This window comes from Maylandia zebra, linkage group LG4, assembly GCF_041146795.1.
Source record: "Maylandia zebra isolate NMK-2024a linkage group LG4, Mzebra_GT3a, whole genome shotgun sequence".
In the NCBI taxonomy this organism is placed as follows: Eukaryota; Metazoa; Chordata; class Actinopteri; order Cichliformes; family Cichlidae; genus Maylandia; species Maylandia zebra.
The window spans coordinates 31,923,690-31,951,135 of record NC_135170.1 but is presented as its reverse complement, the minus strand read 5'-3'; the positions used below and the strand labels follow the sequence as shown (position 1 = coordinate 31,951,135).

The window sequence follows — 27,446 nt, the reverse complement described above, 5'->3', positions numbered from 1 at the left end:
TCTTGCTTGTCTTTCTGTACAGCCTGAGAGAGGCTGAGTTTGGGTCCAGATGGACGTCTGGATCTGGATTATATTGAGAACATCAACATGATGTCTCCCAGTTGTTCTTATTTCAGTATGATATGTAAAATGTTCAGTTTTTCCACTTTTACATTTAATCAAACAAATCAATGAATCTAAACTGACCTCTGATACAAATTTTAATTACAATCCAGATATCGTAACAATCCTGCAAAACAGACAAATAAACAAGTGCCCAAACGAATCATATACCTGACGTGATTATGTGCAAAAACCTTTTAATCACTTTGAGAAAACATAAACACATTCACCAAAGTCAACAACGAATGAACAAATTTACACAGGTGTTTTCAGCAGACACCGACAACAAAGTAATTATTAAAAATTTAATGTAGCTAGTTTATGGTAGTATTTAAAAAATATTACAATTAAAAGAATTTACTTTTTCCTTCTTTCTTTCAAATTTTGCCTGTTGCTGAATTTCATTGCCACGCCACACTATCTGGTTGCGACATTGCTGCTAGTCTCTTCCTGTGTGCACGCTTCTTTAATTAATTGGATGCAGCTCATTACAGAGCAGCAATGACGCTGCTGAAAATATGTGTGCTGTGATGATGATGGTAGCAATCAAATGTTCACACATTTCTTGTTTTGACTGTGCTAAATTTGGATATTGAAGATCGTTATACCAAGGTCCAAAAAGAAAAAAAACAAAAGATACATGTAGAATTATTTAGAGGAATTTAGGAATATATATATCAAAAGTTGAGTGGCATCGGAGATATACACATTTCTCATTCGTCACCGAGATTTTTTGATCTTGATCACATAAATTAATGCGTTTAAACACCACTTTGCCTTTACTCATTATTATTATTTTTGATCTCAGTCTTCTTACTCGGTCTTGTCTCCCTTCTGTCACCCCCACCCGGTCACAACAGACAGCTGCCCCTTCCTGATCCTGGCTCTGCTGGAGGTTTCCTGTTAAAAGTGAGTTTTTTCTTCCCACTGTCACCAAGTGCTTGCTCATAGAGGGCCCTTTCATTGTTATTGTAGGGTCTTTACCTTAAAATATAAAACAGCAACTGTTTTTGTGATTTGGCACTTTATAAATAAAACTAAATTGAACTTGATCTTTTTACTATAACTATCATACCTTAAAACTGAGGGAAAGCTTTATGCTTTGACTGGTTCAATTCAATTCAATTCAATTTTATTTATATAGCACCAAATCACAACAACAGTCGCCTTAAGGCGCTTTATATTGTAAGGGAGACCCAATGATAATGCATACAGAGAAAAACCCAACAATCATATGACCCCCTATGTGCAAGCACTTTGGCGACAGTGGGAAGGAAAAACTCCCTTTTAACAGGAAGAAAGAACCAGGCTCAGGGAGGGGCGGCCATCTGCTGCGACCGGTTGGGGTGAGAGAAGGAAGACAGGATAAAGACATGCTGTAGAAGAGAGACAGAGGTTAATAACAGGTATGATTCAATGCAGAGAGGTCTATTAACACATAATGAGTGAGAAAGGTGACTGAAAAGGAAAAACTCAATGCATCATGGGAATCCCCCAGCATCCTATACCTATTGCAGGATTCAGGGTCACCTGGTCCAGCCCTAACTACATGCTTTAGCAAAAAGGAAAGTTTTAAGCCTAATCTTAAAAGTAGAGATAGTGTCTGTTTCCCGAATCCAAACTGGAAGCTGGTTCCACAGAAGAGGGGCCTGAAAAGCCTGCAGTGCGAGAGCGAAGTGCTCTAATGGGGTGATATGGTACTACTGGTGGGTTTAGGATGGCAGGTTTTGCTACAGTGGCACAGTTTATCTCATTCTGTCCAAGTCAGGCTACAAAGAATATCCAGGTTTCAACAGGAGAATTGACAGACATAAAGATGGAGTTACAAAGATGTGTCTAAGAGATGAGCCAGTATGTTGAAAAGGAATATCATTCCAATTTGCAAAGCTAGCCTCAGACATTCCAGTCCGCAAAACAAATCCTGTATTAGAGAAAGTAAAGCTTTTGAAAACTTTACAAAGAGAGAATTTACTTCAAAGTCAGTACAAATAATACAAGTTGTTGTTTGTTTCTTTTGGTCAGAGTGGGGCAAAAATAGAAACTCATCCATTCAAAATTACTTCTCTAGCACACAACTTCTTCGACTTTTTATTGCCAGCCCGAGCTATACAAGAGCCAAAATGTCCATTTTTTAAAGATAAAGAATTTATCAGTGAAATTTCTTTGGAAGAGAAAAATTAAACTATTCGACCAATCAGCCAGTTAACTGTCAATAAATTCCAGCTGATGTTGGCTAAAAAGTAAATGTCAGCGTCATAAACAAGATGCTATCTTGCTTTGGTCATTCCAATCAGGATGAAGAAACTTAAAGTAAGCCAAAGGGTAAACTTTTTCCTCCTCAGACCTCCTGTTGCTTCCATAAAACACAGTTCATGTCTCTTGCCACCTATTTGTGAACACGAAATTCCTGTCTTCCTTTGTCCGAGCACTTCTTCCCCCTCGATAACTCTCCGCTCCCATTTGAGTGCCCTTCACTGTCTGACCTCCAGATGGAGACACCACAGGGAGGAGAGGGTGATAGAAAGAAAATTAAAAAGTACAGGGGGGTTAGCAATGCAGTGATAAATAGAAAGCGAAGGAGGGATGCAGAGATGGTCAGGAGACACGGCCAAATATAGAGGGATATAAGGAGGAATAGGTGCGATATTACATGTAGTGATAAAGGCTGTGAAAGTGGGCCCATGTGAGGGCGGCTCTGAGTCAGCCATGCCTGCCTGCCTGGCCAAACCAGCATCTCTGCTACAACGCGCCTTTAATTATCCATGATGTGTGTGTGCTATAGAGTGTGTGTGTGTGTACAAACATATGTGTTTGAGTTTGCACTGCTGAGTGTGTCGCTTCCATGAAATGTCACTGTTGATGAAAAGCCAGTTAATAATAAATGATAACGTGCGTATGCGAGAGAAGCACAGTCAGAGCAAATGTAGGCCTTTTGGTTAAAGTTGAGGAATCAAGACGAATAATGATGAGTGTGAAAATGATAGAAGAGGCATGGCTTCACATAAATAATGAATAATCTAACTGATAATAGCTTTATTTAAACATCTTTGTTGAGTACGAGTTCTGGACACTGAAAAGAGTTTACCTGAAACCAATTCACCGTGATGCTGTGACACACAGTGAATGACGAGTTAATGGGAAGACGTTGGTTTCAGACTTGTGCTTTTACAGACCAGAATATTACACTAGTGGGAGCCTCGAAGGCTAGAAAATCACGCCCTTTGCAAAAAACTGCACTTCCTCTAATGGCCACTTGAGGGCGGCTCCAAAAGGGAGTCCCCATAGACTCCCCTGTTAAAAAGCTAAACTTTACAGCAGCAGTCCCCAACCCCAGTACCAGTCCGTGAGTCGTTTGGTACCGGGCTGTGAGAGTTGAGGCTCGGGTGTGAAATTTATGGTTTTCAGGGTTTTCATCGGTTTTTATCGTTATTTTTTATAGTTTTTATCATTAACTCGGTTTCCCTGGGTCTTTTCTGTGTGTTATGAATAAATCTTCTTTTGTTGGTACCGGTACTGGTTTTATTTTGTTGTATTTATCCAAAAAACCTTAAAGGCTGGGGGCTAGGCTTAAAGTTAGTGTGCTGAACAAGGAAGCTATAGCTAATAGAAAGACCTAACCTCCACCAATATGAGTCACTAAACTGGATCTTTCCACCTTCTATTTTAGGATTGGTTTACTGTTTGCCACAGCTTATCAAAGATATTTATCTCCAGTTTTGGTAAGTGAAATTCATTTTTTTTATATTAGTCTGTTACTTAGTTACTCACTGATTAGCACCCATATACTAGGGCCTGCTCAACAAGCCTCCTGGCATTCCCTCGTTTAAATATCATCACTTCAGGGTCCAAAAAGCAACTTAGAAGCATGCAAAAGGCTAAAGTTTGGGGATTAAAAAATGGTCACAAACCAGTTACTGATTACTGATATCCAGTCTACAAGTATGCACGGGGCAGGGTGAGGTAACTGACTGAAATATCCACAGTTTCAACTCAACTCAGGCGAGTTGTTGCATCTGTGAAGGTGCCCTTTAAGAACGAACACTGAGTAAAAGCGGATGCTGATTAAGTCACAGTGGGTGGATGACTAGCTCTATTAACGCAGAAAAGTACAATAATCTTCTGTCAAAAGTTAAAGATCTCAGCTGTTGTTCTGAGATTATTTCTGGCAGGTCCCACAGAACATTAATACATATGCATTACTTCAGCTTGCGTGGTCATCGGGGGCAGTAATGATCATCTGGTGATTTCATAACTCCGGTCAACACAAAGAAATTTCAGATGTATTAGTCACCGAAGTGCACTAAAAGCACCAACAAGTTCAGCCCACCCTGAAATCTGCAACCTAGCAAAGCAGCTCTGCAGCTTGGAGGCAAAAAGCAGACATCAAAAAGACGAAGCTTACTCTAAAATCCTGATATGACACAAATTTACCTCTCAGCACAGGTTAAATTCAGCAAAACCTGCTAGTCAAAACACAACTGGTACACCTCTGCCTGGAGGATAACTTCAGCAGCAGGCAGATCAGCTTCTAGACTGGAGGCAGCGAACCGTCACACATCGTCATCCTGCTGCATGAATCACTCACAACACATCACATCATCAAAGTATCACTGGAACTTATGAATCATCTGGGTAGATGGATACAGTATGTTACGATACAAACAAATCCCCTGCCAACATGTGCAGTATGTCTAAACAGTGAAGCAGCAGCGTCATAATGAAAAGGCTGTCAGCTCTCAGTGCCCCCTGGGAGGACTGACGAGACACATCATGCTCTTTAGCAAAGTACATAACCCCTCATTTCCTGAGCTGAGCTGCTCAGAGGCCAGTGGTAGAAAACAGCAGTAGTCATGTTTAAACCTTTATTTATCCACAATGGGACACTTTCTTGCATCATTCTGGTCACACTTAACAAGCAGCTGGAGCATCTAAACGTCTCTTTTGTCAATCCAAGTGCCCCAAAGTGCTTTTGTGTTCAACTCAAATGCCCCTCTGTTAGGTGGGGTACCACTGTGATGTGACCTCACCGTAAACGAACCCTTCCTCTTGTCCTGTGAGTGGCTAGGAGGCGTTTGTCTGTGCCCCTGCTGCTTAATGAATCTGTGCACACCACTGTGTCTTTTGATGAAACTGGCAGCTGCTCAGCTCAGGTATCAGTAACAGCTAGATGCATGGCAGCTCTTACCTGGGAGCGTCAAAGCTGTCGTAGGATCCCACAGTGTAATGGCGGAACAGTCTTTTGGCACGCTCTCCGCGGCTCTCTGTGAAACATGAAATCACACAGACATCAGAATAGTTTGACCTATATTAAATACATTTGCAGTTTCATTACATAACTGCTAATACTGTAATAATATGGAGCCATCTCTCTGGATTTTTGTCCCCAAGTCACCTGTAAGCTAAAATAAATATGCATATTAATCATGAAATAATTAGCTGACTAACTGACTGGTGTAAAAGCAATTGTATGAATGAATTTAATGAGTAGGTTAAAGAAATTAACGGGAACTTATTATGCTTATTTCCATTTAAATTTCACTTCTGTCTGTAACAAGCCATTTTAGCTCTTCTGATTGGCTTAACCTTATATTTAACCCTTAACCTTACTAGTGAAAACCGTGACTGTTGAATAGGACGTGAAATAAACACAAACCGAGACCATAACATCGCATTTGCAGGCGACTGATGAATACGAAAATCTAAAGAACTGGGACCTATAATAAATGCTTTGAGTTTTGAGATGGGCCCACACGCCCACAGAAATAGGTTACATACAGATTTGTACACCAGATAGATATATACATATATACACTATGATCACTATAGTAAGATACAAAGGCAAGAGTCGGAAAACTCAACTCTTAAAACTTTGACCACGCTAATATAGGCATATACCAATGCATCATACATACAGTGTGTGGCAGGAAAAAAGTCTGCTTTAATTTTTAAGTAGTCATTTGTTTCCTGTCATCTAAAAAAACACTCATGTAAGTGTCCTGAAATGTCATTTGTAGTTCTGTACAGTAAAACAGTGACAAAAATCTGTGTTAGGGACTAATACTGACTTTTGACCAGGAGGCTGGGTTCAAGATAAAACAAATACTTGGAAAATCTTTCACTTTTGCTACAAGACTTGTCAAATTGGTTGAGCTCATATAGGCAGAAACAGAAAAGAAAGAAAGTAAAAAAGTTTGACCGACCTCTTTACTTGAAGGAATATTTTTTTATTCACACTTTGATAAATCCTGTTAACCAGTGTGTTGTTTGTCTGATCATCATTTCAAGGTCAGAGTCAAATTTTTAAGTCATTTTTTGACATACTTCTCACATACCTGTTTAACTAGAGCATCCAGTCGTATGAATTGTTAATCAATAAATGTTAGCATGCTAAAACATGTTTCTATAGCTAACTGTCCAGTCCACATGTTCTGTGCTTCACTTCCTGGTCACCTCTTGATAAGATTACTGTAATGTCATTCTCTCTGCTCATGTTTTATACACCTTTGTTATTTTGTGGTGTTAATGTGGATCTTGTTAATTGTGTCTTGTATAACAATTAAATGTCATTACCATTAAAATAAATCAGCACAGCATAAGCATGATAAACAAAGGTGAAGATGGGAACCATATCTACTACATATCATACTTACCACTACATGCTGATAGTGTTAGCTGTTGCGTTTTGTGGTCTCTTAGTTCTTCTTTAACTATATTGAATATTTCCCTAAAAAAGCATGTCTATCACATTGGTGATTATAGTCAAAGTGAAAAATTGAGCTGGTCTTGCATAAGGTGAAAGAAAAAAAACATTTTATTTACCACTTAAAATAGGATATGGTGTATAAGAAGAAAGTGTTAAACAAGAACTAAGGCATTGTAAGCGGACTCTCCGTCAATCTGCGGATGGTGGTGCTTTGAGCTAAATGTTAATGTGGTTATTTTAACAATGGCAGGGAGCGAGCATACAAAGGTGATGCAGACAAGAAGGGAACAAACAGACTAAATACACAAAATATAAGGCACAGGCTGTTGCAAAAAAGAAGAAAAGGCAGACGCAAACTGCTTGAGGAACTAACCTTCCAAATAAAACAGGATGGAAAACACAAACGGAGACCATATGATGCATGTGATGATTCATATTTACCAATAATCTAAAAATAGCCCTAAAATTGAAAAATCCCATGCTTATGATGCTAAATGTTCTACAAACCACCCTTAAAATTCAACACCATAAGTTTTTGATCTAGTAACGGATCACAAAACAAAGGTTTCAAATACAAATAAGCTGTATACTCAGGGAGGGTAAATGCAAAACTGAAATGTTTTCTCAGCACTTTTTTCCTCCTGTGCATTTGTGAGTGTGCGCCACAGCTGGTCGTCCTCACCTGATCGGTTGTCTTGGCTTCGAAGCATCACTTCCTCCACACAGTCAGAGGGAAACCATCCCGTGCGACCTCTGACCGTCCCCTCCCAGTAACCGCCCTCGCCAACACTCAGTACTAAAGACGGGGACAGGGAAGAGAAATATGTTAAGAAAAAAAAGGTGACACAACCAACACAAACACACACAGACACATCGATGAGAAATGAACGCACACAAAAAGACAACAAGTACAGACGGAAAAAAAATAAATGTGGACACACACGTGGACATGCAAACCTCCTACATACTCACCAAGACATACATACCTGGCGACACCTTAGACTCACTCACAAACACACACATATTCATACCTGCAGACATTAAATACAAACATATATAGAGACCTTACACTCATGTCAGGACATGACCATCTAACAAACTCATCTGACGACACTGTGGACTGGATTTGGATTTGGCCCACGAGACAGAGAAGCTGCCTTTACAGCAGGGCCCTCATTTATAAAACACTCACGGCTCAAAGCAAAAAACACTTATAAGCAGTTATTTATAAAGCCATACTTTGATGAGGAAATGAGCTCATCTCTGGGCAAAGTCGGAGCATTGCATTCGCCAGCCGCAGATTTTGTCTTTGCTGCAACACGCTATCGAGCTCTTTGTCAGGCAGTCCTTGAAGGTTTCACGGCAGTTCACGAAACAGTCACGCCCTTAAATCTATCGATTTGTGTTTCTGGACATGAATCTGGTGTTGTTCATGAATCTGTCTGTGCATGTTCAAGTATATGAACTTATTATTTTTGACTTTTAAAGGTCAAAAAAGTCCACATTTGGAGGATGGAAGGGTTACCGGGGGAGTGAATCGTATCACCCGTCACACCACAGACACAGTTTGAGTCGTAAACCTGACAGATTTTTACGCTTCATTTGTTTTATTTAAACAATTCAATCGTTTAAAATTAACTTAATTATCATTAAACTGACTTGGTTAGGTTTATGTAATAGTTTAGAGCGGCGGTACCCAACCCCCGGGCCGGTCCGTGAGTCGTTTGGTACTGGGCCGCACAAGTTAAAGCTCGGGTGTGAGGTTTATGGTTTTCAGGGTTTTTATCGTTAACTCCCTGGGTCTTTGTAGTTGTGTGTCTTATTTTGAAAGAAATATTTACATGTTACCATAGCGTCCAGGGAGCGTTAAAGGGCTGAGGGGAGGATGTTACTCTCAATGTTGTTGGCACATTGTCAGGAGGGCGCTGCTAATGAAGTTACACAATTACACAGTGAATTCGCATTTATTATTATATTTACAAAATACCACAGTTTTTGTGTTGGCCATATCATTTTTTTTTTTTGTTGTATTTATCCGCAACACATCAAAGGCCGATCCGTGAAGATATTGTCTGACATTATACTGGTCCGTGTAGCAAAATAAGTTGGGGACCGCTGGTTCAGAGTAATACTTAAATAAATGTAGCCCCCGCTGTTTCAACATGGATATTTTTTGCATGTCTCTAACACTTTGATCTCGGTTTAAAGTTTGGGTGGACTGCAGTAGGGCTGCCACAAACGATTATTTTGATAGTCGACTAGTCACCGATTATTTTTGCGATTAGTCGACTAATCAGATCATCATCCATTGGACGTACAGCGTACAGCTTATTGCACCAGCAGCATCTGCTCTTATATAACTATCATTAGCTTACAGCTTGAAGTGTTTGTGCTAACTAAAAATAAAGACAAGATGGTAGTTTATTAATTTTTAATGAAATTTGCAGATTGTTTCGGTGAAGTTTAATAAACTCCTTGCTTTCTAAAATATAACAGGACACCGGAGTATATTCTCCAGCGTCTCACACTTCTGATAATCAGCTGTCTGCTTGACAGTTTTAGCTGTGCAAAAACTATAACTTTAATCTCAGCCAAACCGATTTACTCAGGAACAAATAAAATACTAAAGAAAGCCAAACAATAACATTTTTAAGTTATCTAAGTGACTTATATATATGTTTAACCTGACTAGCAAAAGACAGCGGTGGGTTTGAAAACGATTTGCCGGGAGTCCGGTGTTCTCACGGCTCTAGTTAGCCTTGCCCCCGCCTAGCTAACGAGCTAGTGGGTAACAGACGTCTCCGAAAACGTCGGAGCGCTTTTGAAAATATGTGGTGTCTTGATAAACTGAGCAGATATTTGAGGTTTACACAGCTACATTCTCGCCTGAAAATATGTTAAACGTTTATTTTGTGACCCAGAAAGAATAATAAGAGTAAAGTTAAAACTAACTAGCTGCCGCCATTGTTGACAACTGCACTGGGCTGCGCTATGAATTCTGGGACACAGCTTCTTCTTCTTCGGGGTTTAACGGCAGCTGGCATCCTTGAACATGCAGTGCTGCCATCTTCTGTTTCAGTCCGTTATTACACTCTTAAATCCTACTACTCATTCCTGCGTCCTTTGTGATCTTACAAAGCTTCAAACGATGCGTCGACTATTAAATTAGTCGTCGACGATTTTAATAGTCGACATAATCGTGACTAGTCGACTAATCGTGGCAGCCCTAGACTGCAGTAAAATTATCTACAGTCATTCATTGTCCTTAATGGACGACAGCTGAAAGTTCTCCAGGTATTCTAGTCTGAGCAACTCAGGCTTCTTCACTGTCACCAGAGGATGGCTCCTCCTGACTGTAGTGAATGTCTCATTTTTCTCCAAAGGTTGTGGAGTTCCATCCATTTCAAAGTCTCTGTTTTCTCAAGATCCATCTGTAGTTTGGTTGAGAACGCTCACCAACTCCCAGCTACAGTGGATATCAAAGGGCTGATACTGTAATCCCAACTCTGTAGCCTGACACACATTTTTAGCCACTGTAGCCACTTTTTTTTTGTTTTGTTTGGATCCTGCAAGCCGTGCAACATAAGCTGGATGCAAATAACAAAAGCTGAAAAGCTGAAAGAAGAACAAATATTGAACTTGCTTGTGTTGTTCTGTGCCTTGATGAATGTATTTGTAGTCATTTGTTTGGCATGTTATACATATCAATAAAACCTTGATTAGGCAGTAGTATATTAGGTTCCGCTAATACTCTGATGGATGCATCATCTGCCATCCGTCATCAGTTAGCTAAATAATGTTAATGTAAAAGCTGTCACCTCTGATCTTGTTAAAGCCTTACAGTCAGCAGCTTATATATTAGAAGGAACTTTTGGGGCTATGCCAGACTCCCAGAGATTTCCAGTAAAATGAGCTCATGTGACATCATGTTACGTTAAATGGTTTCTGCAGTGTTGCTTTTCATGTCTTAAATGTGCTTTTCTTGTGCGCCTATTAAAGATACCTCTTGTGGAGCTTGTGCTTTCTTACAGTCTCTTTGAGTCAAGTACCAGGTGAGAAACAGCATCACTAACTTTGAGTTGACATGGAAGACAAAATGTTTTGACTGTCTGCCACACAAACCTTCACATGATGTGAAAATGGAGTTACACTCACCTTTGACCCTGTCCCCCTTGTTGAAGCTGATTTCTCTCTCCCCCTGTGCAGAATGTGATCGAGTGGCTATAAAAACACGTCCTGGGACGGCGCTGTACAGGCGTCTTCGCTGTCCCGCAGTTTGAACCGTGGTGGTGGCTGGGCCAGGCCTGAGAGGGGAGGAGGATTTGAAACTGCAGTTTAAGGTTCAGGAACCTCTGTAGCATTTTATGTCCAGGACTGAGCTGCTGACTGAGCCCTTGGTACATCAAATGAAACTTTCTGGGACTCAAGTGACTTAAATTATTTTGAGAAATTAGCTACTTTGTTTTACAGAAAGAAAGAAAAAGTCACCATTGAACTGTTTAGTTTACGTGTTTATTTCTATGACTTTTCAGGGAGCTGTTATAAACGTTCCCTAAACATTGTGTGATTTCTGTTGAGTGTGACTTTGTTCTTTAACATAAAAATTAAGAATTGGCTGAATTATCAGAATTATTACTGATCTGAATGACTCTTAGTTTCCATTTTCAGAGAATACTAACAAATACTAACAATACTACACCAAATGAACCATATTCAACTCCTTTCATGGCTCTTTAAGAACGTGACTCACATAATCCACTTAAAAGAGTTTAACATCTGTCACCCAGCACAAAAGCCTCAAAAGCACTTCGATTGATCCATCTGAATCTGCAGGAAGTGGAAACAAAGCTCCTGTTTAACAGCACTTTGTCCTCCGACTCCTCCACTCACCCCTGTCTCCGACTCTGCCTGCTCCGGTCCTCTTTGTCTCCGATCCTCCCACGGGAAGGAGAGCGTGTCCGTGCCCCCCTGGGACTGCTGGAGCTCCGCAGGGTTCCTGTATGCTTGTAGCCCTGTCGGTCAGAGAAGGAAAGGTGAGAAATCTCAAATATGACCTACTTTAATGACATTTAACATTTTTCTGGGCTGTAAACCTAAAGAGGATAACAATAAGAACTGGTGATTAATCTTCTGCTCCAAAGCACATACTATATAAAATGTGAGAAGATAAGGCCCTGCAATTAGCAGTATTCACCACTAGAGGTTGATAAAGGTCATCCCCTGCGTTATATTGTGCACATGTTCCATCATGTTGGAAATGGGTGTTTTGCAGGCAAGCAGTAAGTTTAAAGAACCCATATATAAATCCCCTTCCAATTAGACAACAAGCTCCACATCCCATGACCAACCCTGCAGAATGGAGCAGAAAAAAATACTAGCTCTGATGGATTGAACTATGTTTGATGCACTTGTGCACTTAGAAATGCTTGCTGTGTGCTTTGCATCATTCATTTCAACAACACAAGTTGCTAAAATGTTTTAAGCTTTGAGATACGGCTGTTTTATCAACTGCTGTCTCCATTGTTGGTAAAAAAATAATAATAATAATAATCTGAGCTTTCTAATTAAAACGAGTAAAACATCCAGTAAAAATCTCTCTGAAAAACGAAAAGGTTACAAAATCGACCCATAGGTGTTTCCTGTGTCGATAATTTGAACTCTGACCTCCTCACACAGAGACAAACACAGACACCTGCACAGAGACGATGTTGGTGCCCGGGGCGTTGGGCACTGCCATCCAGTCTGGAAGGTTCATGCTGCTGTCGCTGTTGGCTCTGAGGAAGGGATGAGGAGGTATTGTCAGCGTCCGGGAGCTCTCCCGCCTCTGGGGGGCATACTTTGGAGACTCCACAAAGGGGACTAGGGGAGACAGAAGAGATTTCATTCTTCTTTTCATATCATCCTACAAACCGTGATGCATGTTTCTTTACACTCTCCATCCACATGCTACTTCTTTGTATTTAAATTGTTATTGGCCCTTGCTGCTGAAAGAAGTCCTGCTGATTTAAGGTTAAGTAAGAGAGCCTGTGTGTTGTGTTAGCTTAAGAAAAACACCTTGCAGAACAAATCTGAGACCAGACATCAGTTATAGCACTTACCCACATCTGTGGCTCTGTGGTTTTTGATTATTTCTCCCAGCTCAAAATGGCCAGACATAACAGCCACCTGATGAACAAAACGCACACACACACACACACACACACACACACACACACACACACACACACACACACACACACACACACACACACACACACACTCCTTATGTTTAAGATAACTCTAATTAGGATGAGCAATATAGCCTCAAAATTATATAATGATATTTCAGAAGTATAGGGAAAAAAATTATTGAACACTTTATTTATTATTATTTATAAGTCTAAGTAAATGAAGGGCATTTTCCATCCTCTTTCTTCAGTGACGTGCTCTCATTAACGACACATTTTCTGATATGAAGTGTGAATGCACAGTAGTGACGCAGCATTATCATAATAACAGAGAAAAAGTCATATTTAAGCACAAAGGAGCTTTGGTGGTGTTTTCCCTGGAAATTTAAGTAAAATTAATATCTTAATATCTTAGTTTAATAATTATAACAGTGTCTGCACAACACATTACTTAATAAAACTGAAAAATAGTTTCTACCTGGGATCTTATAGTTTTAAGCATGTACTAAAAGTTAGTGTGGGATAAATAAGGATGCTTTTGAACAATGAATCATGCAAAGCTACTTAAGCAGAGCACTAGATGAAACTATATTGGAATTGGAAATTAGCAATATTAATTTAAAAAAAATTATAGAATGAAAATTGATAAAGTAAATAAAATTAAAATAAATAATTATTTATTAAATAGAATTAATAGAAAATCATTACATAAAAACTATATCTCTGATGCATAAAATTTAAAATTATATTTTGTTTTCCTTTGGGAGTAATTTTCTTAGGTATCTATGATGGTTTTATCTTGTGCAAGTCAAAGGTAAATAGACAGTTTGCTCAAATTATTACCGTTCTGTTGCTTTTACTAGTATAAAATGTTTCTTCCATGTTTTCTTTCATGTTCTTTGTGTGTTCGAGTGTTACAGAAACATCTTTTCTGAATTAGCTGTTTTCCCTTTTCTGGAGCTTATATATATATATCCATATTTAGGGGTCACGTGCATTTCCAACACCTGAGACATCTGTATGCACTGCAGCACAGTGCTGGCCTGAAGTGAAATTAGGCACTAGCACTTTATACTTTATGCTATGCTAAGTTAATAAGACAATAAACCACACCATGCATAATTACCCAGCCAGACACTCAGCATTTACCTGAAAGGGGGTTTGCCCGCTGTTATTCTTTGTGTCTTTATTTGCTCCCCGGTAGAGCAGAATTCGTGCACAGCTTTCCTGTAACAAACAGCATTGATTAACGTATCTTTAATGCAAGTGCAATACAAAGGGCAGGATTCTCTACTGGCATTCCCCTGTGCCATCATTGCTTTTACTTAGTTTGTTGATGAAAACAAAAGCAGGTTGATCTTTTTTAAAAACACAGTTTTAAAGATCATTGCATCAAATTTCGGTACAGTCGGGGGAAGGCGATACTTGATTTGTACTCTGTGAAATACCTTGTTGTATAAAGCACAGATGTGCAAGGCAGTGTTTCCAGAGGCATTCTGGGAGGAAGAATCCGCCCCGTAGAATAGGAGGTGCTCCAGATGCTGGGAGTTACCATTCTGACAGGCCTGAGAATGAAAACAGTTTGGTAGTAAGACCGAAAGAAAGAGCGAAAGCAAGGCGTCAAAGAGGAAAGATTTATGTGGTTGTTTAATAGAGAGAAAAGAGAGACGGGGGGGCAAGCAAGGGTGAAGAGGAGACGATGGCCAAAGGTGGCAGTAACACCAAATTTAATTAACACAACCTCCAAACTCAGGGGCAATAAAACACTGACAATACAAATATACACAATACAGTATGACAGTAATAAAGTCATTGCTAGAAAAACGAGCAGCATTATTCACGCAGACACAATGACCCACGTGATTTACTTATTTTTTTAATTTAAAGTGAGAAAAAAGTCAACATGTTAAAGTACATGTGATGTAAGTCACAGTATTTTGAATAACTGTTTTATTTAATATAATAATATAATAGAATCCATGTACTTCACTGATCTTGAAGTCAAAGCTTTTTAAATCGTTTTTGCCTGAAATATCAACTGTGTCTCAAACATGCTTTAAACATTTTTCACTTATTATACAAATAAATAACCCACTCATTTATCTTGCAGCTATTACATATCATAGCCCTAAGCTAGGTTATTTTATCTCTTCAGATTTTTTTATTTGCTTGTAATGTTAATTAATTTTTAATTTTTGTTTAATTTATGGTCAAACCACTGGTTCTTATAGGGCACTTTTCTGTACATAGCACTGTAACAGATGATCCTATACAAATAACAGTGGGCCACCTTTACAGGCTAAATTTAAAATTCAAGCATATCATTAACTGTTATCTCATCATTATAGAGAAATGAAGCCACAGTTATAGAAATGCAAGAATATTTGTCTTCGACGGCAAAGTGTACAAAACAGGAGAGAGATTTTCTGAAGGTGCGTAAATATATTAATGTACTCAACGCAAACCAGGACAGCTGAGTCACAGCTGAACACATTTCCATTTGTTTTGCTATTTTCAAGTAAAATTGTGCTTTAAAGACAGCCTTGTGACCTCATGAATTTCTTCTTTTTGGCTCCAAAGAGAGGGGTGAGGGGTATTTCCTTAAGTGTGGTTTGCATAGGCCCTTACGCTCCAAATTCAGTGCCCCGTTCAGTCATGCTGCTGCGACTGCTGCAGACTCACTGAGCTATTATTAACCGAATAATTGACATGAGTTAATTTATCAGTGATGTGGTTAATTTTTTTCATTGTTATAAAAGTAAAAAAAAAAAAAAGTTAAAAGTCAGGAAAAACTGCCAGGCTGACCTATAGCACGCTATACACTCAAAACAGAAAACATGGTGTTAAAAAAAAACCTCAATGCATTTAATACTGACATGCAAAATTTTGCCCTCATATTATTAAAATTGCTCGAGTTACAGTCTCCTGGAGTACACAGGGCTCACAATGCTTAATCCCTCATTTCTTAAACCACTTTTACATTTAACCACATTTAAGCTCTATAAACTTCACACTCTACATGACAGAAATCGAAATGGTGCAGTTTTTGATGTCTTTCTGTCTCTATAATATATCCCATGATGCTGACGCTCAGTCATGATTAATAAAATGAGATTTAGGGTTGATATTGTGGAACTTGAAGTGAATGTAAAATCAATTTGGTTGCAGTTTTTTGTGTTTTGGCCCAGAAAACGTTATGAGGATCTTTCCTCTATTAATGAAATTTTGAGTATTCAAATATACTGACAAATATAGCAAACTAAAGAGTGCAAAATTTATCCCCGTTATATCACAAAATATTCATGGTTTAGCATCCTCTCATTGAATGTACAACAGTTATTATGGAAAAGTAACAGCTGATTGCTAGAGGCGGGCTGACATGATGTGAAATTACCCTGCACCCAAATGCAACAGAACAATCTTCAATCCGTCAGACATGAGATAAAATGCAGCTTCTTTTAGTGGCCTCGTCCAAAAATCTTATTAGTGTTGAATTTATGAGTCAAATCATACTTAACGCACACACACCAACAGTTTCTTTTGGAGTCCCTGTCTGACAAATAGAGCTGAGGAGACAGATGCTTACGCAGTGAACACACTGAGATGAACAAGCTGATACCTTCATTTTTCCTCGCGGCCTTCCCTGTCCACTTCACAGCTGTTACATGAGGCCACTGAAGCAGGATGGGTAGGATGTGATGTGAAAGGTGAAGTGTTTCATGGCATGAATGGGTTTTGACGCAGACACACACTGGAACACAGAGTAGACTGGTACATTACAAAAAGTGATGTGGCATACTTCTGCAATATGAACAACAAGAACATGAGCTCCGAAAGTCCAGACGCCTTTTTCTGGTGCTTTCACATCTCAGCTCCCAAATAGATGTAAATCAGGCCACTGACCTCATTAGAGTTTGTTTCAAGGATCCTCAAACAGAAAGTTTTACAGTTGATTTGGTGTTTTCGCTTTTATTGAAAACACAGGAGATTAACTGTATTTATTTTGTCCTAGATTTGCTTGAGGTGACTTATTTTTTTTAAAAAGTGTTTACCTGATGTGTTTCATCCCAGCCGTTCTCGTCCCTGATGCCCAGTTTGGCGTGATGGTAAAGCATTGTTTCGCAGCAGGAGGTGTCGCCCCCTGTCAGCACAGTGTGGTAAAGAGGCGTCAGCCCTCGCCGGTCCTTATAATCTGGGGACGCCCCCAGAGAGAGCAGAACCTGTATGATGGCACAAAAGAAAAAAAACCCTCATGCTGAAGCCTTTGTTAAACTCTGACAGTAATGATAAAGATAAATTACTAAGATAAATAGCAATGATTTAAAGGGGACATGTTTGAAAATAATCCACTAGACCCAAAGCTATTTCCACTTTGTTTGCGTCCAGAAGAACATAATTATATTAAAAATTAATTAACGTCAGTCTTTTAAATGCCAAAAACTAACTTTAGAAAAATAAAAAAAACCTCATTTACGAAATGTTACACACTTGGTCGATAACGGATAAGATAAGAAACACTAGAAAGTCTAGCGTACATATAAAAAAATGTTTGGAGACACTATCTGAATCTATAAAAGATTTGAAAGCCAGTTTGAATGATAGATTCTCATCAACCATGCACTGTCTCTAAGAAGCAAATGATTTGATACAGATTCCCATGTAAGAGGACATTTGTTGTTGTTGTCTTTTGTTTCTGTGTTTTCCTTCGTTCCTTTTTTGCACCAACACAGAGAGACCACCGGTGCCTGTTTTCTTCGCAGTCACTTTCAGTGATTTTGGCATCAGAACAGGATAAGCACTGCTCCTGGCTGACGAGCGGACATGCCTTTTTAAAATCAGCAATTGCTTCACAGTCCGCCATTTTTATTTAGTCCCCAGAGTAGCTTCTGCCAGCTTTAACTTTAAAATGTCTCAGCCATAGGCGTTGCACACCAAATGTTCAGTTGTTGGCTGCAAGAGTGAACGCAAGAGTCCTTATGCGCTCCCTGTATCTGAGCTACTGAAGACTGAGAACTGGAGTGGAGTACTGTAATTCTTGATTTTCACTGTGCAACAACAACAAAAAAAGAAAATCCTTACCCCTAGCATGTTGTGTGGCTAATGTAGCTAATGTAATGATGGTGAACGCAAAGACAGAGAGGCCACCGGGAAAGGCAGGCAAGTTCTTGGGGACTGAGGGCAAACTAGAGAAATGTGCCAAGTTTGCAGTGACAGTACGAGAGGCCTGACTTCCTGAATGGTTGCGTGATTCTGTCTAAACCTAACGATATCAGTGAAAGCCTCTCATCATCTTTCTGGGAGTGAAAAAAGAAAGAAGAAAAAAGAAGAAGAGGAGAAATAAGCCAAGACAGATTCAGCACAGCAGTAATTGACTTGTTAGCATTCATATCAGGCTAGGAGAACATATACAGTAATGTTTACAGTTTACACAACACTTCATAAATGATCGACTTGGTTTTTGGCATTGACTCCAAAATAAACATGGTTTCCTCCATTTATGGATTAATGTTTTATTTATTTATAGGACTGTTGTTGCTGCTGCTGCTGTCAGATTATTTATGTCATGATACTGATAGAGTCTGGTTGGTTTGGTTTACCTAGATCACCAACAAACTGGAACCATGACTGTCCACAGCCTCAGCTATATCGAAATGTAGAAATGCAGACCAATTTGAAACCAAAGAACACAGACTTTAATAAAAGTTACTGCAAGACTAAAACTATATATTGAATACTTACTAAACTAGTTTTAGCAATCTGTCAAGATTTATGTCAAATTTATGAACAGAAATAGCACGAGGAAGCATTTGTGCAAGTGTGCATTGTCAAAATAAAGTGCTCTGCATGAATAATATTAGCTTTCAGAACTCAGAAATCTTATTATACCTTAATATTGTAATAAGAAAAGCAAAAACTAATATTAAAAACTTCTACATTCGTTTAAAATAATAAAAACTAAACTTCAAAGTCACTCTTAAAAATAACCAAAGATTAAACTGCGAACTATAAAAACATACAACTGTGTCTTAGCTCCTTCCTTTATTAGCATTTCATTAATGGTGCACATGTTTATGCTAATTATATACACATTTCCATTTATATTTAGTGTTTATGTGTTTTGGGCATTTACATGTTTGAATGTTTACATATACACCTTTCAAAACAATAATAATAATGTGTTGACTCCACCTCATTGGTTTTCCCACATCTACCTAAGTCTAGGACTTCCTGGCTTCTGATTGGTCTGTAGAGTCACATGGGGAATCCAAACAAGGAAGTTGTTGTGCTGAAGTGGGCCAATAGCATAACTGCTGCTAAGAAAGTTATCCGTCTCCGTGTATGGAGTTAAATCAGGGCCACGCTGTTTATCTTAATTGAGAGAGATTTATTATCGTATAGAAACCCTCATGTCACACAGTTTTAATGAAAACATTGTGCTTTGTGTAACTTAAAAGATCCTACAGGAGTTTTTTTCTTATTATTATTTTTGGCTCAATTTCTGTTCAAACACCTATTCCCAGTTGATGCTTCTTAAAGGGCTACACTTACACTTAAATCTGAGGTTACAATACGTAACTAAAGTCATTCTGCCTTGTTTTCTTCTTGAGAGGGCGTAGGCAGCTTATTTCTTTTCAAGACACGAAACTAGTCCATTTTTATCATGGAAGAATTGGCAATCTGCACTGTATTTTGAGCCAAAACTTGCTCCAACTAGTTAAATATATAGAATGTAGAACCTTTAAAACCTTCATCAAGTAAAACAATAGTACAGTAGGAAGGAAAAAATATATCTTGATGATAGTTTCCTAATTCAAGTTGAGGAATATTCATAGAATTCAAATCAGGATGGAAACTCATAGCTGGGGGTTCAGAGAGGTCACGTTACACCCCAGGCTGGGGAAAATGATGTATTCAATCAGAGTCTGATGTAAACCTTTGTGCAGTTTAGCAGAGTTTCTTTCCTTTGTGGAAAACATAGGCTCTAACAATGTTAACGCTTGCAATTATCTCCCCCAATGAGGTTCTCGTCTACAGCTACCTGTATTCTCAGCAATTTGAGAGCTGAAAATCTGGATAAACGCCTAAAATGTAAATGTGTCAAAACCAGGCAATCTGGATGTTAACGCCTCTCTTTCTCTCTGGCTGAATCAAATAATAGAGTTATTTGTTTGCATATTGTGTGTGGGTGGGTGTGGATCGCTGAGTGGGAGGGTCTTTTTGTTCGGGCTTTAGCTTGTTTAGATATACAGCAACGCAAATGAAGAGAATACAGTGTCACTTTCAGGGCAAATATCCATCTTGCAAGATATACACCCTGTTCTAGGTTGATGTTTTTTCTCTTTTTGTTACATAATACATGCAAAATCATCACTTTCCACAGGCAGATAGCAGTATGAAAGGACTCCAACATATGCAAATGTTTACCAGCAGGGCTGTATGGTGGTGGCCTCGAACAGCCTTGTGTAGCGGTGTGAGTCCATCTTTGGCACGGAAGTCAATATGAGCTCCTCCATCCACCAGGACCCGGATGGCCTCTCCTCCACCTGGCTCACACTGCACTGCCAGGGTCAGAGGAGTCTCTAAAGAACACACACAGAGACACACATATGCAGCTTTATTTAAATGGGACTGTTATAGAGCAGGGAGTTCACAGCTGATTTGCTGGAGAACAGTAGCTCTTTCCAAACTCCTGAGACAGAAACAAACATTTAAAAAAGAAACATTTAATGCATTTTAGTTTTTATGGTTATGATTTAACAATTGAATGACGTGTGAGGTGAAAAAGAGTTTGTGCATCACAGTAATGAAGCTGAGAAAGTGCAGCAAATGCCTACACATCTAACCTACAATTTACTGATAATCATGTAAAGTTCTTGCGTTTTCCATGTATTTTCAAACCAAATCTTCTGTCTGTGTAATCTTATTGTACCTTTAGATCTGGGCAGATCCTGTTTCCATGTAAGGAAAAACATGCAATAAAGAGGATTTAATGAAGTGACTGCACATACATAAATGTGCACAACTCACTTTGGAGATGACCATCAATCCTGCAATTACATGATGCTGCCTGTCCAAAAACTCTTCCTATGCAAAAGAGTTGAGCAACTAAACTTGGCACACAGGTACATCCCAGACCTCTTAATGTTTTTATCTATATCAGATATTATCATAACATAACATTACTTAGCATTCTTGCAGGTATAACACCCTTAAAAAAGTGTTGGATAATTTAAATTTTACAACAGTAATCATGATGCAACCATTTATTTATTTTTAAAGAAGAAGGTTTTTCAAACGATGAATATACAATACATAGCTTTCCCATATTCCATATTTTTGTCTTTAAAGTTGTGAATATAGCAAATGGCACATGTTTCATGGAAATCTATTCAAGAGTCATTATAGACTAAAAGAACACACTAATGTGAAATTCATCTTGACAAAGTGTTTCTATCATTGTCCTCCACTTCTACAACTTTAATAAAGAAAATTAGTTAACTACCTTTGTACGACAACATGTAAATTTAAAATAAAAAAGCTGAATTTGGGCAGATATAAACAAGTAAAATCCCCTTATGTGTGACAACAGTTTTATTATTTTGAACATGAAAGTTAGACAATCCTAAATCTCACCACCATCAACTTGCTTCCTGATTACGACATCCCGATCAGCCAACTTTAAGTCTTCTGCAAATATTTATATTCCTTTCTGTGATAGTGTGAGGGGAAATGAAAAAAGCCTCTGCATTAGTTCCATCTAACAGGTAACATTACTACTTTCCAGCTGAATGTTTTGCCAGTGCACTGATGTTTTGCCGTTATCCTGATGTCATATAAAGAAACAAAGAAGCTCAAAATATCATTTATTGCAGTCAAAAAAGTGCTGTGTCACTTTTTTGGCTAACTTGATCCTTTCCAGGAAGACAGTTCACCAGCACCTACAAGAATAAAACCATTCAAAGTGTTCCCAGTTGAAACAGGGTACACAGCACCGTCTGCAAGGTGATTTTTCTGGCAAAGAAGAAAATGACTGAAGGCTTTCATCACTGAACACTTTCTGTAGATCTCAGGTTCAAACAATTTGGAGAAATGTTTTGACTGCGCTTCCTCTGAAGTTATACTGTCAGGATGAGTCAGGGAATACCCATTTATGAGTTTCCTTGATCATGAGTGTGTGTCCTGGCCGGAGCCAGGCTAATTATGGCAGAATTATTTCATGTCCTAATGAAGGCATTCTCTGTGAGGCTTCTGGAAGCCCACGGAGAAAGTTTCAAGGAGACAAACGGGTCAAAAAAGTATTAACAAGGTTGGATATATCTCTGTCTGCAGGCTTTTTATCACCTCTCTGCCCTGGCTGCATAGGACTAATGCTGCATTCACTGTTCCTGGACTTCCTTTCAAAATACCTTCACATAACCATAAAGTCAAAAGGCAGGAGAAGCTATTTCAGGACACAGGGATATCACTTATATCAGACTTTGACTGATATTAAACAGCTTTTTTCAACACCCCCAAATCTAAATCCAGTTCATACAAAATTCAGTTAAACCAACAAATCTCATTCAATTCATTTCCTGAAACCACAGAGTCATATACTGTATATATGTTTGATTCCACAAACTTTAATGCAGAAGGACAGAAACTAGGATCCAGCAACAAGTCCTCCATCCGTTTTCTTCCTCCTGTCTAATTCAGGTCATGGATTGGCTGGAGCCTATCCCAGCTGCCATTGTGCAAGAGGCAGGAAACATTCTTGAACAGGTCAACAATCTGCAGCAGGTCTAACACAGAGAGACAGCCAATTTAGAATCACCAATTAACCTAACATACCCGGGGGGAACCCACATAAACACAGAGAGAGCACGCAAACTCCACATGGAAACGCTGTGGCCAGTCAATAGATTTGAACAAAGGATTAGTTTTCATGTGGTCTCACATCACTGGGGCTAAAACAAATGCTTTCCTGCTCCGCCCCACAATTACTTTTACCAGGTTTGTTTTGCCAAAATGCCAAGGAGTGGTTAAATTGCATGCATTAAATATACACATATATATCAGTACTAAAACTACACCTTTTCAGCTCAGTCATAGAAAAGACTATTGTGCCCCAGAACCTTGAATAGGAGGACCCTGAAACAACAGCACTATTAGCTAATTAGCTCCCACTACTGCTTAGAGCAGAATCACTGATCAGACTAAAAACACATAATCTGTACTTTCTTTAACCCTAGTGGCAAAGTAAGAGAAGAGTTTCTCCTCAAGACATGATAAATATTATTTTAAAGTGGCCCTGCGACAGACAGGCGATCTGTCCATAGAGCGTACCCTACCTCCCGCCCTTTGGTAGCTGGGATAGACTCCAGCCCCCCTGCGACCCTGATAATGATAAGCAGAAGAGAATGAATGAATGGAATTAATATTTTAAAGTGCTCTGGTGGATGTGGATCATCCAAACTTGCAGTTTGTACAAAAAATCTTTGTTTCTTTTCATTTAAAGGGTGATGAGAGTATCCAGGACACGAAACAGATGGAAAATGGTCACGCTTGCGCTTCTGTTCAGTGTATGATATGCTAGACCAGCAAAGATGGTTAAAAAAAAAAAAACAACAACAACAAAGTGTAATTTTTATGGGGGGGAAATGTTTTTTAAAAGAACTGTATTTAGGGAGAAACGCCACAGACATTTTAAACAGTTTTAATTCCATCTGATTTCTAAACTGGCATTGGTATGGACGTGAGGGTCCTTATTTCTATCTTTCAGGATAAAACCCTGTGATTTACTGGCAACCTTTCACTCTTCATTTTTATATTCTAGTGACCACTGAAATGAAAAATATCTGCTCAAATAAGTGCCTAGAGTTGAGGTCCAGCCCATTTAGATAGCTGTTGCAGACTTTAACATGACTAAAAACCATGAATGCAGTACAGGAACAGCATGTTTGTGAGGGAGGCTCATCGAGGCTCTCTGTCTCCCCCCTGTGTTGTGCGCCGGGAGCGTGTTTCACACCCATCATGACAGGCTGTGTTTTGTGTTTTGACACTTGCTCCCTGAACGGCTGGAGCGACACAGAGCAGCACACCCAAACTGTAAATGAGCCGTCTGCTGTGCCCCCCTGAGCACTAACAGGATCTAGGAAAAGCCACCAAAATTGTGAACAGCACTGGCTCAGATCCCTCACAAAGTGTTAGGCCAACATACTGCAGAGCTGAGGGCAGAAAACAGAGGGGGAGGAATTGAAAACAGTTTAAAGAGTCCATACAGGAGAGCTTCAGGTTCCATAGCTGCTGACTATCTTTGTGCTTTCTTAGCTGCTTGCATATTTGGAGTTCCCGTTTTGGCTAACTGTAACAGAGAGATCATCACCAACTCTTTTATAAATGTGTTTGTTTTATCTTGTGAAACACCTTTTTAAATTGGGCTGCATGACAGCTGTTACATGTTATCTGTGTAACAAGAGAAAATTTGCACTGTGTAGATAAAATAACTAAGTGCTCGTGTGCAGTTGGGGGAGTGGAAGGAATCCTTACCACCAGTGTCAGAATCCTGGTAGTTGGGATCGAGGCCCTTGTCTAAGAACTTGGCCATCTTGTCCACAGCGCTGGTTTGAATGTAATCCATGAACTTCTTCAGGCTGGCCTACATGTAAAAGAAATAAAAACAAAAACTTCCCACGTGTAACTGATAAATATTCAGAAAAAATTGGATAGTTTGGTGAAAATAAAAACAGCAAAAGCAGGTTCAGGAAAAGCTATCCATATAGTAGATTTTACAATTGCAAAAGGGTTTTTGTCAATTTTATGTCATTGGTTTGTTTGTCTAAGTTAAGCTTTAATTATTTATTTCAATACAATAAATTAACATATATAAAACATTACTGAACAATCAAATGCATCCTGCATAAATCTGCACAGATGTACACATGCACCACTGCATGCTTAGTGACACTTACACAAACATGGAGATGCAAACTGTAACACATATCACATATTAGCCATCTGGAAGTTTCATACCTTAGTGTGCAGTTTGGCCAGCTGCTTCTCATCTAGATTTGTTTGTTTGTACACCCTGGTTTTATAACGAAACTAAACCAGTGACAGAAAAAGAGAAAGGAAACCAAGAGTTAATCCTAACACAGAGGGCCTTTGTCCTCAATTCTCTTAGCTTTTGGCCTAGATCCACAAAATAGAGCCTGGAGAAGATTTATCTGGTTTTCTATACAGGCTTTCTTCTCTGTTGCACCAAAGACAAGAAATGGGGAAGAAACAGCCTGACGTCACAGCAGTTTAAATACTCTCTAGCTTAAAAAGTTGGAAAACTAATAACAATAATAATAATAATTACAATTACAATTATACTTTTACTTTAGTTATAATTATAATCTACTTAACAGTGTCATGCACTCGCAGCTTTGCTGGGTGACAATCAATATAAGATTTCATAAATAGTCAGCAGCTTGGCATGAACTTTAGATTAATTAGCCTAGGTAATTAAACTTTTCTGACTTTTCCTGAACATATCATTAGATTTATTTTAAAATCCTGTTAATAGGAAACAATCAGAATCTGTTTTATTGCACAAAAGTGACATCTTGTGGGCAAAAAGCTAGTATTACACTCTGTGTTTCATGAAACTGTCAATAAGAGGATCGGTTATTACCTCCAAATATGGTACACCTTTCTCAAAGGACTGTGGGTACTCTTTTAGCAGCCTCTCTTCCTCCAGGAACTTGGCATCGTGGCCGTCCGTGGCAGGCTGGAACAGACCATAGTTCAGGACATCTCGCAGAGACTCGGTCAGGGAGCACAGCACCTGCTGCTTGGCCTTCCACACAGTGGCATCTGGATTAAACCGCAAACATTTCTGCAAGAGATACCAAAGTAAATATTGAAGCTAGCTCAGGTGAAATATTCTGAGAACAGTTGTGGTTTGAAAAAGAGATTTACAGGATGAGTATATACAGTGGATACAGATTCAACACGGCAACAATCAAATGCATGTAATACACAAGTTAACAAACCTGATTTTAAAACACATATAAATCTAAAAAGTAGAAAGGAAATGGAAACATATTCACTGATCTGACAAAAGTGTGTAAACTGTGATAAATCAGTCTGAGGGCTTTAATCTGATCATATGAGGTGAAGTGGCCTTTGAATCTGTGCCTTTAAAACGAACAGTAACTAATGGAAAAATTAGATGAACTAAAATCAGGGGAACTTTTCTACACCAGGAACAGCCCAACTTCTGCCTGAGTGTTTCACCTGCTAGTACTCGTTACTTTTCAAAAACACAGCTGATTTGGATTAAATCTTTAAACAGCTGAAATATATTTGTTTTATGTAACAAAGAACAACAAATAAATGTCAGCTAGCTACAGTACCACAGCTGTTTTTGACCTCCTGTATTAGGATATAATGTAACTCTTATTAGAACTAATAAGCTGTCGCTCAGCGATAAAGAAATCAGACTTGCGTCCAAGAATTACTGATTTGAACTACAGTGCTGACAAGCACTCTTCCCTCTGGGTGTAACTGTATCCCATGTCTGAATATACAAATATGTAACCAAGTGAAAACTAATATTGAAAACACAAACTTCGATTCTATACAGGAGTTAAGAGCAGGTTAAGCTTCTCGTGCTCATTTTTCATTAGTGTGATGGCCCTCCTGCCCTGCCTGGGCCTGCTGTGTGTTTTTCCCCTCCTTCGCTCTGCGTGTTGCTTTGCCCCATCTTCCTGTTAGCAGTGTTGGTCAAGTTACTTGAAAAAAGTAATCAGTAACTAATTACTGATTACTCCCCCCAAAAAGTAATCCCGTTACTTTACTGATTACTTATTTTCAAAAGTAATTAATTACTTAGTTACTTAGTTACTTAGTTACTTTTTAAAAACACGATTTACAACCTGAAGAGGTGATAAAGTGATAGATCTTTCAGCCCAATTCTACTTTTTCTACATAATCCATCATACAAAATGTAATCAAATGGAAAAGTCTCTTTTTTTAACTTGTTTTATCAGTTTTAATCTTTTAACTTTATGCATCAAGCAAAACATTTAATTATATGCAACATTCTCTGACTTGAATAAATTAGTTTAACATTTAAACCTATTTTCTACACATTCCAGCACATAAAATAAAATATTTTTTGTGTTTACACTCACTCTTTCAAACAGATGCAAGTAAAACACAGCAGAAAATAAATAAAGTCAAAGACTCAGCGGTCCTTTTGCTCTATTTTCACCTGTAAAGCAGGAGCAGGGTAGGCGGAGGGTTACCCTGGTGTAGGTGTGCTGCGGTCAGTTGAAGAATCCGCGCGAGTGTCTCTGTGAGTTTCCCATCACGTCGTAGCTACTCGGTGCTTGCTCGGAAGTTTAGGGGTTTTTTTCGCTGTAAAAAGAAGTTTTCTTCCCACGCACGATGGACGCTAATGTTTTTGTCACTTTTTATGGAATCAAACTCAAAGTAAGGTCAGT

General features: G+C 38.8%; 1 protein-coding gene across 1 annotated transcript in view; it reads right to left on the bottom strand.

Moving 5' to 3' along the window:
• Positions 1 to 27,446, bottom strand: part of shank1 (SH3 and multiple ankyrin repeat domains 1) — a 104,779-nt gene that overhangs the window by 27,766 nt on the left and 49,567 nt on the right. The window contains exons 3-15 of the mRNA XM_076883408.1: positions 25,631 to 25,834; positions 24,985 to 25,056; positions 24,502 to 24,610; positions 20,398 to 20,552; positions 17,025 to 17,192; positions 14,421 to 14,537; positions 14,122 to 14,199; positions 12,904 to 12,970; positions 12,498 to 12,664; positions 11,696 to 11,817; positions 10,961 to 11,109; positions 7,488 to 7,601; positions 5,288 to 5,363 (exon numbers count right to left, since the gene is read on the bottom strand). Of these exons, the coding sequence (XP_076739523.1) occupies positions 5,288 to 5,363; positions 7,488 to 7,601; positions 10,961 to 11,109; positions 11,696 to 11,817; positions 12,498 to 12,664; positions 12,904 to 12,970; positions 14,122 to 14,199; positions 14,421 to 14,537; positions 17,025 to 17,192; positions 20,398 to 20,552; positions 24,502 to 24,610; positions 24,985 to 25,056; positions 25,631 to 25,834 (1,598 nt within the window). The remainder of the gene's footprint in view (positions 1 to 5,287; positions 5,364 to 7,487; positions 7,602 to 10,960; positions 11,110 to 11,695; positions 11,818 to 12,497; positions 12,665 to 12,903; positions 12,971 to 14,121; positions 14,200 to 14,420; positions 14,538 to 17,024; positions 17,193 to 20,397; positions 20,553 to 24,501; positions 24,611 to 24,984; positions 25,057 to 25,630; positions 25,835 to 27,446) is intronic.